Raw genomic sequence first — 15,402 nt, 5'->3', positions numbered from 1 at the left:
CCATACATACATTGTTATGAAAAAGGTAAACATGTATATGTGACCTTGATTCTTTTTATTTCAGTCCTCCAGTTGTCATTCCTGATGAAGAATCCACACCAGAAAGGAAGAAAGCAGAAGCAAAAGAGAAGTTAAGGCAGGAAATGGTAAGATTAGAAAGTAAAAGCGGAACTTAGCAAACTTCTACATTGTATCTAGTTTGAACATATGTACATGATGTACATTGTGTAAGGCACATGCATAACAAATAATTAAAGAAAATAATATATTTACCCCAAAAAAAAATGATATAACTGTTCTCAAAACAGAATGAGGGTAGTTAAATTAAAACATACATGCATATGGCACCCATGCAAGAGAAGGCACTTTTAAAATGGTGCAAACAACTTATGGAGACAAAGTCAGAATTTCACTTACATTATTGCTTCTTTTGAGTGAGTTGACACCCATAGATATGAAAATATCATTTGAAAACACTTTAAAAAAGGCATAGACAAACATCCTATGAACATGTAAAATAGAAGTACAAGCATGACAAAATAACATGTGAGTTTAAAAAAAAAGGAATAATTAGTTCATTTCTATGTTCTTGAAATATTTGCCACTGGACCTAAAGAAGATAACAATGAATTAAGTATGTAAACAAACATTATAGATATTATGACTGACATTTTAGTCCATATTATAAAACAACTTTTTTTGTAGACCAACATGTTTCCAGATATTGACCCGACTTATGTTGACCAGTTGTATGACCGATTACAAGATCATAACTGGCAGATGATTATCAATAATGCCTGTATGCTAATACTGGAAAATCCACAATATCCTAAAAAGTCTGAAAATAAGCCTCAACCTCAAGTACCAAAGGTAATTTTTAGAAAATCTCCAGTGTCCTAAGGTCTAAGGTAGCGCTCCACATTTAGGTGTGTAGTTTCTCATTTTTGCGCCTGTGGATTTTTCTATAAATATAAAAGTTAGTGAGCAATAGATTTCTCTTTGGGGTGGGTGAAGATTAATTTAAAGCCTTCATAGTATTAGAACGCCAGGAATAGAAGATGATTTGACGTTTTGATGTCTAATTTAATATAATTTTCTAAATGGAATGCTACCTGGAAAAAAAACCTCAACCTCAGGTACCAAAGGTAAGTTCTAGAAAATCAAAAATGTCTTAAATTTTTTTTAGGAATAAACCTCAACCTACAGATACTAAAGAAGATTCTGGAAAAACCACAAGTACAGTTTAAAAAAATAAATATCATCCTATGATCACAATGATAGATTCTGGAAAATCAACATTTTCCAAGAAATGAATCTCAGTCTCATCAATGTATTCTGGAAATGCTCTAAAAATTTTAAAACACCAGTCTTGTGTAGCAAAATTTTTATTGAATAATTCACAATGTTCCTTAAAAAGTACCATTGTCGAACTGTATGCAGTAAAAATAAATTGTTTCCACATTAAAGGCATGTAATTTTACTTACAGACATTACCTAAGATTGATTATTACAAAGAATACAGTGGCCATGTAACTGGTCCCTACAGAAACCAGTGTGAGATGCTACTACAGTCAGAATTCAAATGGGTAGGTGATTAAAAACAAGTTAAAAGATAGATTGAAGGAAGAACTATAAGGGAGATAATTGAGGAATTATTTTTACTGAATGATACTGACATAATGTTGTAGTACCAGTGCCAAATGTAGGAATCTTGTCTTGTTTTTACTAGTTATATGACACATAAGTTTATGTGATATGATTTATAATCTACGGTGAACCATGTCTGCGGTCTCATGGTCTCAACAAAATAAGTTTGATGCTTACACAGGTCAAACCAAAGACTTGATCATTTGTATGTATTACTTCCTCGTTGAACAAAGGGGTAAAAAGTAAAATCACAAATATACTGAACTCAGAGGAAAATCAAATCCGAAAGTCCCTAATCACATGGCAAAATCAAATGACAAAACACATTAAAAACGAATGGACAAGAACTAACATATTCCTGACTTGGTACAGACATTTTCAAATGTAGAAAATGGTGGATTAAACCTTGTTTTATAGCGCTAAACCTCTCACTTTGTACGATAGTCTCATCAAATTCCGCTATAATTACAATGATGCGTGAACTAAACAGACATAATAAATAAAATAGTCAAAATATGGGCTTCGCGTGTCTGATGTCAGTAAATAAGTGGCTGCCTGTTGGCCAAGAACAAACTTAACCTAATCTTAACTTCGTCAGAAAATTTTATTTATGTACACTAATTAAAAGGAAAGTTAATATAGGATGGATTTTGCCTGTTTGGCCAGTTGGGCAATACATCTTATACCATGTATATTGTTTCCTGTAAGCACATTGTATTAAGAAGAAAGATTCAAGACTCATCTGCTTGGTTTGTAGGGAGGGGGCATATGGTTGTAGACATTCCAGTCTGTCCAATACAAAAATTCAAGGTTTAGTTTACCATGAAGTTGTGGTACTTTAGTCCATATTTTCATTATGATGTTATTTTTATGCCCCACCTACGATAGTAGAGGGGCATTATGTTTTCTGGTCTGTGCGTCCGTTCGTTCGTTCGTTCGTCCGTCCGTCTGTTCGTTCATTCGTCTGTTCGTTCGTTCGTCCGTCTGTCCCGCTTCAGGTTAAAGTTTTTGGTCAAGGTAGTTTTTGATGAAGTTGAAGTCCAATCAACTTGAAACGTAGTACACATGTTCCTTATGATATGATCTTTCTAATTTTAAAGCCAAATTAAACTTTTGACCCCAATTTCACGGTCCACTGAACATAGAAAATGAAAGTGCATGTTTCAGGTTAAAGTTTTTGGTCAAGGTAGTTTTTGATGAAGTTGAAGTCCAATCAACTTGAAACTTAGTACAAATGTTCCCTATGATATTATCTTTCTAATTTTAATGCCTAATTATATTTTTTGTCCAATTTCACGGTCCAGTGAACATGGAAAATGATAGTGGGAGTGGGGCATCCGTGTACTTTGGACACATTCTTGTTTTTTATACATTATGTCAAGTTATGGTTTCAGCCTTTTATCACCATCACTGTTGATCTGATGGATAAAATCTGTCGTAGAGTTGTCACTGGTTCAGACGTACTTATATATAGAGAGCCTAGGTGGTTGACTGTTGATCTGATGGATACAATCTGTCGTAGAGTTGTCACTGGTTCAGACGTACTTATATATATAGAGCCTAGGTGGTCGACTGTTGATCTGATGGATATAATCTGTTGTAGAGTTGTCACTGGTTCAGACGTACTTATATATATATAGAGCCTAGGTGGTCGACTGTTGATCTGATGGATACAATCTGTGGTAGAGTTGTCACTGCTTCAGACGTACTTAGAAATATAGAGCCTAGGTGGTCGAGTGGTCTTGTGTGTTGGGCATAGTTCAAGGTGATTGGGTGCCACGATATCTCTGACAGTAGCATGGGTGATCTAATTAATAGATCTAATTTTGTTTGGCTGATATTTAGAAGAGATATATATTTATCGCTATTTTGTGCATTTTTCCTTTGATCTTTTTTATGCCCCACCTACGATAGTAGAGGGGCATTATGTTTTCTGGTCTGTGCCTCCGTTCGTTCGTCCGTCTGTCTGTGCGTCCGTCTGTGCGTCCGTTTGCTTCAGGTTAAAGTTTTTGGTCAAGGTAGTTTTTGAAGAAGTTGAAGTCCAATCAACTTTAAACTTAGTGCACATGTTCCCCATGATATGATCTTTCTAATTTTAATGCCAAATTCTAGTTTTGACCCCAATTTCATGGTCCACTGAACATAGAAAATGATAGTGCGAAGTTCAGGTTAAAGTTTTTGGTCAAGGTAGTTTTTGATGAAGTTAAAGTTACATCAACTTGAAACTTAGTACACATGTTCCCTATGATATGATCTTTCTAATTATAATTCCAAATTATAATTTTGACCCCAATTTCACAGTCCACTGAACATAGAAAATGATAGTGCGAGTGGGGCATCCGTGTACTATGGACACATTCTTGTTTTGTGATAATTTTCATATCATGCTTCTCACTTGAGATGGAAAATTATTGCTAGAAACTAAACAGGCACGTGGCGTTGCTAACGAAATTGTCATGAAATTGACAACGTTGTCATAGGTAAAATAGCGATAAACATATTATCATTGATCATCTCAACTCGATTGCCTTTCATCGCTTTTGCCGTCCCGGCTCAAGTGAGAATATCAATCTTGTTGAGATGATCAACGATAAACTATAAATATATTTATGAATTTCATTACCAAAAGTGATGTTACATTTCCAGCCAAATTTGAGTTGAAACAGTGCCATCTGATGTGATGTGCTTAGCAGGTTGTTCTGAACCATTGATGAATTATTCTGCAAGGGGTTATTGGGGCTTAGCAATTTATAATATCGTTCCATTAGCCTTTAGTTATGCAGGATTCTTGGAGAATATAGTTTACTTATCAGATGTAAAGTGCAGTGGACATGCCATTTTCAGGTTTCCCATGTATAAACTAACAATTTTAAATAGTACTATTTCAACTTTGGTAGTGTGCAATTTAACATCATACAATTAATGTTAAATTATGCAACAAGAACTAATCTTCAGTATCCTGAAATTTTGTTGTACAACTGAAGAAATATCTGACTCTTCATATTAGAAATGCAATATTTTGTCTTTTCAGATCTCTCTTAAAGATATAAGAAACATTATGAAATGTTTTAATGGTCACTATGCTCCTTCTCATAAAGTAATGACAGCTATCATGAATAACAGGGCTCAGGAGTTCACCAAGATGAAAGGTGAGTTATTGGAAACACAAAACAACAGGGCTTATGAATTTTTATGCTCCATTTATGGGCATTATGTTGTCTGGTGTGTGCATCTGTTCATTCATTCGTCCGTCTGTCCCGTTTTAGGTTAAAGTTTTTGGTCGAGGTAGTTTTTGATGAACTTGAACATGTTGAAGTCCTATCATCTTGAAACTTAATACTCATGTTCCTTATGATATAATTTTCTATTTTTAATGTCAACTTAGAGATTTTACCCCATTTTCACAGTCCACTGAACAAAAATAATAGTGCGGATGGGGCATCCGTGTACTATGGACACATTCTCGTTTTTTGATAAATGTTGTTTTATTGAAAAAACAAAGACAGGGCCAATGGATTTGAAAAAGTAAAAGGAGAGTTATAAGAATAAGATTTTGGAAAAAGTATTGTCCTTATCATCAACTTATATTAGTGGCATGATCATCTGTTACCGAAGATGAAAATATAAAACTTTTTGTAAAGCAAACGTTGACAAATGAAAAGGTTTTTAATGACTTTATCTGGCAAATTGCTGCTGTGCAACATGCATCTTTCGAGTCTGAATAGAAACCGGAAACGCGGATGTATCAATTTGATTGTAATATACTAAATGAATTCGGAATTACAATACGATATTTCTTTACTGGAAATATTAAAATTTTTACTTTTAAACTTTTAAAGTAATTCTAAATTATCGTTACAGCAGTACTCGAGTTATTTGCGATGAAGTAATATTTACTGTTTTGCGTCTTATTTTGTACTTCTTAAAAAAAGGGGGATGCTGAATGCGTAAGTCAAAATAAAGCACATGTTCAACTTGTTAAACTGTTTTCTTTGTAACTGGATTATTAATTAATTTATTTAATCTAAATTATCATAATCATTTGCTGAAACTTAGTTGATTAATTCGACAAATGGATCGTCTATCCTCAGATAGTATTCTCCTGTCTGGTTTGTTGATCTACCTGTACAAGCTCAGGTACAAATGATTAGCGATCTTAATCGGATATCCCTCAGGCGTTAGAACTGTATTGGATTATAACATAAAAAGCCTAAGGGTTATGCAATTACATGCATTTGATTATATTTGATAAAAAAAAATGGCGTTGGGCTACAAAAAACGATGAAGGTTTAACGATGGCGCGAGTCATTTGACGATGGCGCAAGACATTTGAACGATGGCGGGGCCATGGAGATCCCTGCATACTAGTACTGACTTGACTACAAGTGAACAGAACTGAAAGACTGAATATGACTCAATTAATTATTGTTCAAGCTTTTTAGGTGATTTAAAAATCAAAATGACTGTTTTAAAACTAGACTTAATGCAGTTGTGAGCCTTTTTCACTCATTGAAACCTTCCTAAATAAAAACAGTCTGTAATGGAAGTGGGGGAGGTTTTTCATATTAGTTCTGTGTGGGGCCTGGGGTTTGTAAGCTTGCTCACTCAATGTTTTTTTTTCATTCATCAGGGACAACTAACTGATTTTAAAAGATGAATCTAAGTTTAAACACCATTAGTTATTAAAAAAAAGTATATTCTTTCTGATGACTATGTTTGTATATTTTCAGAAAGTAACCCATTAATGCATCCTTATTCTCAAGCCAAGGCAGAAATTAAAGTGGACGGAGGTAAGTGTAAAATATAGATTTTCTTGATAGATCTTGGAGTAGATATAAAGACGAATAGTGGAGGCTTTATATAGATATAAGAAGATGTGGTATGAGTGCCATTGAGGCAACTGTGTACCCAAGTCGTAATGTGTAAAAGAAAAACCATTATAGGTCAAAGAACGGTCTACAATTCCAAGATTTGGCGGACACTGAACAGTTAGCCAAAAAAAATGTCTAGTATAAAACCATTTAAACATGAAAATCAAGAGTCTTATCTCTTAAAAAAAAACCAGTCAAGATCTAGAAACACTTATGAACCACATCAACAAGCGACAACCCCTGGTCAAAAGGTTCCTGACTTAGGACAGGTGTAAACAAATGTGGCAGGAGAACAGATGTAAACAAATGTGGCAGGAGAACAGGTGTAAACAAATGTGGCAGGAGGACAGGTGTAAACAAATGTGGCAGGAGAACAGATGTAAACAAATGTGGCAGGAGAACAGATGTAAACAAATGTGGCAGGAGGACAGATGTAAACAAATGTGGCAGGAGAACAGGTGTAAACAAATGTGGCAGGAGAACAGATGTAAACAAATGTGGCAGGTTTAAACAATTTTAAAGATGCCAACCTCCACCCTAGCCTGAAATAAAAGTGTAACATAACAACATATATAGAAAGACACTATCAAATATCAATTGAAATGGCTTAACTCAATCAAAAGACATATTAACAAAAAAAAATAGTAAACATACACTGAACGAATAAATTAGGCATGTTTTATCTAGCGTTGTTAATGTTATTATTTATATTTCAACATTTGAATGATACAAGAGAAATTACACACAGGCAAGACATATATATGTGTCAACAATTAATCTGTAATATATTTTCTGTCTATTTGATTTATTTTTCTTTACCTGAAATCTTTAATATTTTTTTTAATGCAACATTAAGTTGATGTTTTTTTCACCTAAGGCGTGTTTGATAAATTGGTTTGATAATATTTTAAAGTATAATTTATGTTCAGTTTATGGTGAAAGAATTATCAGCATGCAGTTCCTAAAGTGTGGTCGACCTCTCAGAAGTGAAGTTCCTGTCTGTCCAGAACTTGTTCACGAGAAAGAATTTATCAGAATTAAAACAGAGGAAGAAACAAAGGTATTGTAAAATGGAGCATTGACCAATATTATCATTAGAAAGTTAATAGTAGTCACTATCAAGGGGTGTTGCCATTTCATTGCACCACATATACCTGAGCATTATTGTAATGATGAATTTCAGAATTATCAACCCTCTTCCTCTTGATGCATACTAAAATTAAAGTTAGTGATCATTTTTTTACAGGTAACAATCTGACCAATGAATCACCCTGTCAAATATACTGTGGATTCATTATTATTTGATGGATACACATTTTTGTGGATTTCCATGAAATTAAACGTTCAACGAATAACGAATCTTCTGTCGAATTATACATACCTGTCAACCTGTGACAATGAAAATGCAGGTCATGACCTGCGTTGAAGAATGGAATCTCAGGTCATAACGCGTACAAACTTTTTCGAGCTGAATTTCAGCAATTAGGGGACATTTTTTTTATAATTTAAATCAAAGTTTCCAAAACATGTTCTCGCTGCATTGAAGACCTGTTGGTGACCCTCTGCTGTTGTTTTTTATTTGGTCGGGTTGTTGTCTCTTTGACACATTCCCCATTTCCATTCTCAATTTTATCACTTGGTTAAGTAATTTAAAATTTTATCAATTATTATACCATTGCACTTTTAAAAGATATTCCTACAGTGTACTTCATCTGATATGTTTCAGCCTCAGTTATCAATATTAAGATAAATTGATTGTTGATTGTAATTAGACTATAGCAAAATAAAGATAAACAGTTAAAGAAAGTACAGATGAAAAAAAATATTTTCAATTTTTCTTTTATAATTAAATTAAGGTATAAAAATAATGAAAAGTTATATTTCAATATGTATATAAAGTCTATTTGTTTTAGATCTTTTTTTACCCCAAAAAGCGTAAATATAAGGAACAATTTTGAATGGTGACAAAAAAGGGGAAGTAACTCAAGTTGAAAAATGTTTGTAAAACAACAGTGAAATTTATTTACAACCTAAAGCTAAGGTAATTAGTGATAATTTTAAAACAGTGTGTTTGACACCAAAGCTGTCATTTGAAGCCATGTACTAATGGATCACATAATTTGATAGTTTACACAGCTATCTGAACTTCCTGTTCATGGAAAAATTACGAATTTGCCCGTTTTTTAAAGGAAAATCACTTATGAAATCAACAAGGCTATGAAATCCAGGTAAAAACGGGTCATTTTGGTAATTCCTGAGTTACAGGTGATCCCTCAGAATTGTGAAAATCTCGGGTCACACCTATCAGTTGACAGGTATGCTTGTATACATATTTAGACGAAACAACGAATTTGATATCTAGAACATGCAGGTTTTCGTTACTCCTTGAAAATTGTTACTTACGAAAAAAAATTAAATCACTATATATACAGTAACTCCCCCAAAAGAAGTGTTGTTTGTGAAACAGCTGTATACACAAAGTTCAACCTATGGGCTACCTTAACAAGTTGATTTACAACAAATTAACATCAAATGTCATACAATTTTAAATGAAAAGATTAGAAACATAATTTTATCTACATACTGCTTTTGTTTAAATATTGAAATATTATTAGAAATTTGATAAAATGAACATTTCTGAGATCAAAAATCTACTTCATACATACATGTAAATGTATTAAAGATGTTAATGTTATTTTATAGGAACAGGATCATATAATGGCAGTCAGTGTTAACGAACATGAGTATGAGGAAAGTGGTCAGTTGATAGAGTGTGGTTGTTGCTATGGTGAAGTGGCATTTGAGATGATGATTCAGTGTTATGAGGGGCACCTGTTTTGCCAGGAGTGTCTTGAAAGATATGCCAAAGAGTCTGTATTTGGACATGGGAAGGTATGTAACTGTAAGCTTGAAAGGTGTACTTATCTGTCTGAAAGGGTTAATCTGAACTTGACCACATTTTATAACAGCATCATTGATAATGTAACTATTAGGCCCCACTTAAGAGCATTATGTTTTTCGGTCTTAATGTCACGATTCAGATAAAAGTTATTGGTCAAGGTAGTTTTTGATAAAGTCCAATCAACTTGAAACTTAGTACATTAGATTTATTGTCCACTAAACATAGAAAATGGTAGAGTGTGTTGGGCATCCATGTACAATGGACATTTCCTTATAATATGTAATACTTGTATAATCTTTTTCTTTAAAAAAATAAATCAATCATGATTATCACTTAAACAGTAGAAGTATTGTGTCTTAACCTTGTTTTGAATTCTAAATTGATTATTTTCTTTTGAATATATATATATTTAGCTGATCTGTAACAATAACATCTTCATGCCTTATATATCATGTACTGTAGTACGCCGCTAGATTAAAACTGACGTGGAAAGGTAACACATGCCCACCGAAAGCTCTTTTTTTGAGAGCCCAGGTGGTCGTGTGGTCTAGCGGGACGGCTGCAGTGCAGGCGATTTGGTGTCACGATATCACAGTAGCATGGGTTCGAATCCCGGCGAGGGAAGAACCAAAAATTTGCGAAAGCAAATTTACAGATCTAACATTGTTGGGTTGATGTTTAGACGAGTTGTATATACATTATGTACACAGCCATGTATCACCATCATTGATGGCGATCCGATGGATACATCTGTTGTAGAGTTGTCACTGACTCAGACGTACTTATGAATATAATCATTTTCTGTGACTGTATATTACATTAATTTGTAGGATCCTTTACTACAGATAATTTAGCTGATCTGTAACAATAACATCTTCATGCCTTATATATCATGTACTGTAGTACGCCACTAGATTAAAACTGACGTGGAAAGGTAACACATGCCCACCGAAAGCTCTTTTTTTGAGAGCCCAGGTGGTCGTGTGGTCTAGCGGGACGGCTGCAGTGCAGGCGATTTGGTGTCACGATATCACAGTAGCATGGGTTCGAATCTCGGCGAGGGAAGAACCAAAAATTTGCGAAAGCAAATTTACAGATCTAACATTGTTGGGTTGATGTTTAGACGAGTTGTATATATATATATATATATATATATATATATACATATTATTTAATGATATAATAAGATCTGACAAATATATTACTTTATTATACCCCGCTTTGAAAAAGGAGGGGGGTATTCTGTTTTACCTCTGTCTGTCCGTCTGTCCCATGAATATTTTTCGTCATGTTTTTCTCAGGATCTACAATAAGACTCATCAGTGATGTGACGCTCATATCAAAATATTTATAAAGTTAAACAAATACAAAGTTGAAGAACATTGAGGATCCAAAATTCCAAAAAGTTGTGCCAAATACGGGCAAGTAAGTCTGCTATACTGTGTGATGGGTTTTCAGATTCATCACTCATCAACTTCATGTTTACCGAACACTTGTATGATTTTACACATTATAGCAAAGTTGAAAAATATCGTCACATTTTTCTCAGGAACTAAAATTGAGAATGGAAATGAGGAATATGTCAAAGAGACAACAACCCGCCCAAATAAAAAACAACAGCAGAGGGTCACCAACAGGTCTTCAATGTAGCGAGAAATACCCGCACCCGGAGGCGTCCTTCAGCTGGCCCCTAAACAAATATATACTAGTCCAGTGATAATGAACACCATACTAATTTCCAAATTGTACACAAGAAACTAAAATTAAAATAATACAAGACTAACAAAGGCCAGAGGCTCCTGACTTGGGACAGGCGCAAAAATGCGGCGGGGTTAAACATGTTTGTGAGATCTCAACCCTCCCCCTATACCTCTAACCAATGTAGTAAAGTAAACGCATAACAATACGCACATTAAAATTCAGTTCAAGAGAAATCCGAGTCTGATGTCAGAAGATGTAACCAAAGAAAATAAACAAAATGACAATAATACATAAATAACAACAGACTACTAGCAGTTAACTGACATGCCAGCTCCAGACTTCAACTAAACTGACTGAAAGATTATGATTTCATCATATGAACATCAGGCACAATCCTTCCCGTTAGGGGTTTAGTATCATACCATCATAACATATATGAGAAGAACATAACCCGTGTCATGCCAACAACTGTTTTTAGAATAAATGTGTTTAGTTCCGATGCAAAGACCTTATCAGTGACTCAATATTAACGCCAAAATATGCAATCTTTAATGACTTGACAACAGTATCGTAATTATATCCCTTCTTAATAAGTCTATTCAAAGGTTTTGTAAGTTTCTTAGGTGAATACTGACACCTTTGTGCTTTATAAAGAATATTACCATAAAAAATTGGATGTGAAATACCTGAATACAATACAAGGGTTTGTGAAATTTGGTGTCAGGGTTTATATAAGTCTGCTATACCGTGTGATGTGTTTTCAGATTCATTACTCAACAACTTCCTGTTTACTGAATATTTGTATGATTTTACACATGATAGTCAAGTTGAAAATTTTTCTCAGGAACTATAATACAAGGATTTGTGAAATTTGGTGTCAGGGTTTATATAAGTCTGCTTTATCGTGTGATGCATTTTCAGATTCATTACTCAACAACTTCCTGTTTACTGAACACTTGTATGTTTTTACACATGATAGTCAAGTTGAAAATTTTTCTCAGGAACTACAATACAAGGATTTGTGAAATTTGGTTTCAGGGTTTATACAAGTCTGCTTTATCGTGTGATGCGTTTTCAGATTCATCACTCAACAACTTCCTGTTTACCGAACACTATTAAAATTATTGTCTTGCGGTGGGGGTATCATCAGTGAGCAGTAGCTTGCAGTTTCAGTTGTTTGAATAGAAAGTCTCAAGTAAATTACCTTTCTGCAATAAGATTTTCTGGCTTCATTAAAAAAAAAGCACCTGAACTAATCAGTTGTGATACAAGATAAAGTAAAAAAATCCTGAAATACCTTTCAAAAAATTGTAGTCCAGTCTGAACCTCAAACTGCAAAAGCAAATGTTTCAGTTCTAATCTATAGCATTAAGTCCCAAATATACACAGAAAAAAGTCCCATAAAATCTAACTTGAGGAAAACTCAAATTTTGCATTTTTAATTCTTATGGAAATTTACATTGGTAATGAAGATAACTCCGCAAAAATGAGTCTTCTTTTGTAAGTTTATGGTTGATTTTCTTAAAATTCATGTAAAATATGATACTTTGATGAGGTTATAAGTTTGTATTTGACATATAACATGTGGTAAAAAAATAAAAATACACATATAACTTCGGTTTTGTACATTACATGAGCATAAGAGTATATAATATTTGGTATTGTTTATGTCTGTAAATTATATTAGTTCAGCATCTACCTTGTTTAAAGAAATTTTAAACCACCAAAAGAAGAATATATTCTTAATTAATTTTATTTAATTTGAGATTCTTTACCTTGACATGCTGAAAAATCTAATAAATGGTCAGCTAAAAAATTATGAAATCTAGATTGTAAAAGATATGAAAACACATTTAGAGTCCTTTGTTGTACTCTAAATAAGGCTTAATTATCAAGAATCAATACATTATGTTTAATAGAAGGGGTAAAGTTATAAGTGTTTATTGATATTTCTGCCATTTTTTGCAGGGTTACCTCCCATATCAATGCAAATATCCATAGGAATTTTAATATTATGATTTTTTAGTTTTCCTCAAGTTAGACTTTATGGGACTTTTTTCATTGTATAATTTGGGTATAATGCTTAACCCTTTCAACGCTACACAAAAAAATAGAAAAATGGCTGCTGCTGCTGCATTTCTTTTGTGTTCATTCAATAGAACAGTATATTCCTTTTCAGACTGCTGTATCTTTTTATACGCCCGTCGTCTTTTAGACGGGGCGTATTATGGTATACCGTTGTCCGTCCGTCCGTCTGTCCGTCCGTCTGTCCGTCCGTCTATCCGTCCGTCTGTCCGTCCGTCCGTCCGTCGTCCACACTTCGGACAATAACTCAAAAACACTTTCACCAATTTCCATGAAACTTAAGTGAATTGTTTATATCTATTGACGTAAGCTCCCTTTCGTTTTTTTTTAATTTCAGATTTTAAGTTTTGGATTTATGGGGTTTTATTCATAAAAAAGGGGGGATTTTCAACACTTCGGACAATAACTCAAAAAGGCTTTCACCAATGTCCATGAAACTTTGGTGAATTGTTTATATCTATTGATGTAAGCTCCCTTTCAATTTTTATAAATTTCAGATTTTAAGTTTTGGATTTATGGGGCTTTATTCATAAAAAAAGGGGGATTTTCAACACTTCGGACAATAACTCAAAAAGGCTTTCACCAATGTCCATGAAACTTTGGTGAATTGTTTATATCTATTGATGTAAGCTCCCTTTCAATTTTTATAAATTTCAGATTTTTAGTTTTGGATTTATGGGGCTTTTTTCATAAAAAAAAAGGGGGATTTTCAACACTTCGGACAATAACTCAAAAAGGCTTTCACCAATGTCCATGAAACTTTGGTGAATTGTTTATATCTATTTATGTAAGCTCCCTTTTGATTTTTATAAATTTCAGATTTTAAGTTTTGGATTTATGGGGCTTTATTCATAAAAAAAGGGGGATTTTCAACACTTCGGACAATAACTCAAAAAGGCTTTCACCAATGTCCATAAAACTTTGGTGAATTCTTTATATCTATTGATGTAAGCTCCCTTTCAATTTTTATAAATTTCAGATTTTACATTTCCGTGTTATGAATTTTTATGCTTAAAAAAGGGGGGATTTTCGAATTTTGGGACAATAACTAACACTTTCACAAAATTTTATGCAACTTTGATAAATTGTTTATATCTATTGACATAAGCTTCCTTTCCATTTTTATAAATTTTAGATTTTATGTTTTCTTAAGTAATGAATTTTTATACTTAAAAAAGGGGGATTTTATGAAACTTTGGTGAATATATTAATGTAACATCCCTTTTGATTTGTATATATATTGCTAGTTGATCATATAAATTCATTTAAAGCATAAAAGACAAGTTGAAAGAGCAACGGGCGTATCATGTGCTAAAGCGCAGCCCTTTATTTATTATAAGAGATACAGAGAAAGTTATTGCATGAAAAATGCTGAGGAGAATATGAACTGTAATGTTAGGCAGTTATTTCAGTAAAATTTTTATCAGGTTACCTGCATTTTCAGATTATTACCAGGTGAAAGGTGTAATTTATTGAATTTGTGTTGAATTTTGAATAAAAACTAATTTTAGTCTTCATCTGTTTTGTTGTTTTATCTGCCATATAATAAAGAAGACACCAATTGCCCGATTCCTTAGCATATTACACCATACACAACGTATTATGTAATCGTGGCACAAATTAGTGGCTCCGTCCGTTTTCCCCCCTTTGTCTATGTCTGGTAATGATCGATCAATTCATATTTCCCACACAAATTTAATGTAATAAACACATTTAGTTAACCAGAAACCTTTTAACTAATCCTCGTCAGTTTCGCCATAGAAATGCTGAAATATTTCCATATTTACAGCTTAGTTTTTGATTTCCGCCATTTGCATTTTTCAAAATATTTGTTTTTATTTTCCTTTGAATTTTCATTCTACTGCTTGATTTTACAATAAAAATTGCCATGATTTCAAGTACAAATGAGACCTTGCAAATCCTCGATTTTTATACAAGGAAAAATTAAAGAATGAAAACCGAATGGTTTAAGAGTCCTAATGAAAAATCAGTTGTCATCGCAGCATATGCCGCGAATAGCAGTGGCAGACGGCGTATGTCATCGTGGATATATGCCGTGTATAGCGTTGAAAGGGTTAAGATTTAAACTTGAAAATCTTCTGTTGCAATTACTTCAAGGTTAGGGTAAAATTTATGCTAGATTAACTGGACTATTGACAGTTGTTATGCCCCTATCGTAGCGGACGGGGCATTATA

The 15,402-nt window shown here is 33.4% G+C and overlaps 1 protein-coding gene across 1 annotated transcript in view; it reads left to right on the top strand.

Annotated features, from left to right (window-relative positions):
• The window catches only part of LOC139487465 (protein PF3D7_1417600-like), a 98,103-nt gene that overhangs the window by 8,008 nt on the left and 74,693 nt on the right, over window positions 1-15,402 (top strand). Inside the window, exons 4-10 of the mRNA XM_071272277.1 lie at window positions 65-146; window positions 706-870; window positions 1,488-1,586; window positions 4,679-4,796; window positions 6,378-6,437; window positions 7,448-7,578; window positions 9,222-9,410. Of these exons, the coding sequence (XP_071128378.1) occupies window positions 65-146; window positions 706-870; window positions 1,488-1,586; window positions 4,679-4,796; window positions 6,378-6,437; window positions 7,448-7,578; window positions 9,222-9,410 (844 nt within the window). The remainder of the gene's footprint in view (window positions 1-64; window positions 147-705; window positions 871-1,487; window positions 1,587-4,678; window positions 4,797-6,377; window positions 6,438-7,447; window positions 7,579-9,221; window positions 9,411-15,402) is intronic.

Source organism: Mytilus edulis, chromosome 9, assembly GCF_963676685.1.
Source record: "Mytilus edulis chromosome 9, xbMytEdul2.2, whole genome shotgun sequence".
Classification (NCBI taxonomy): Eukaryota; Metazoa; Mollusca; class Bivalvia; order Mytilida; family Mytilidae; genus Mytilus; species Mytilus edulis.
This window is presented reverse-complemented; position numbering and strand designations above follow the sequence as displayed.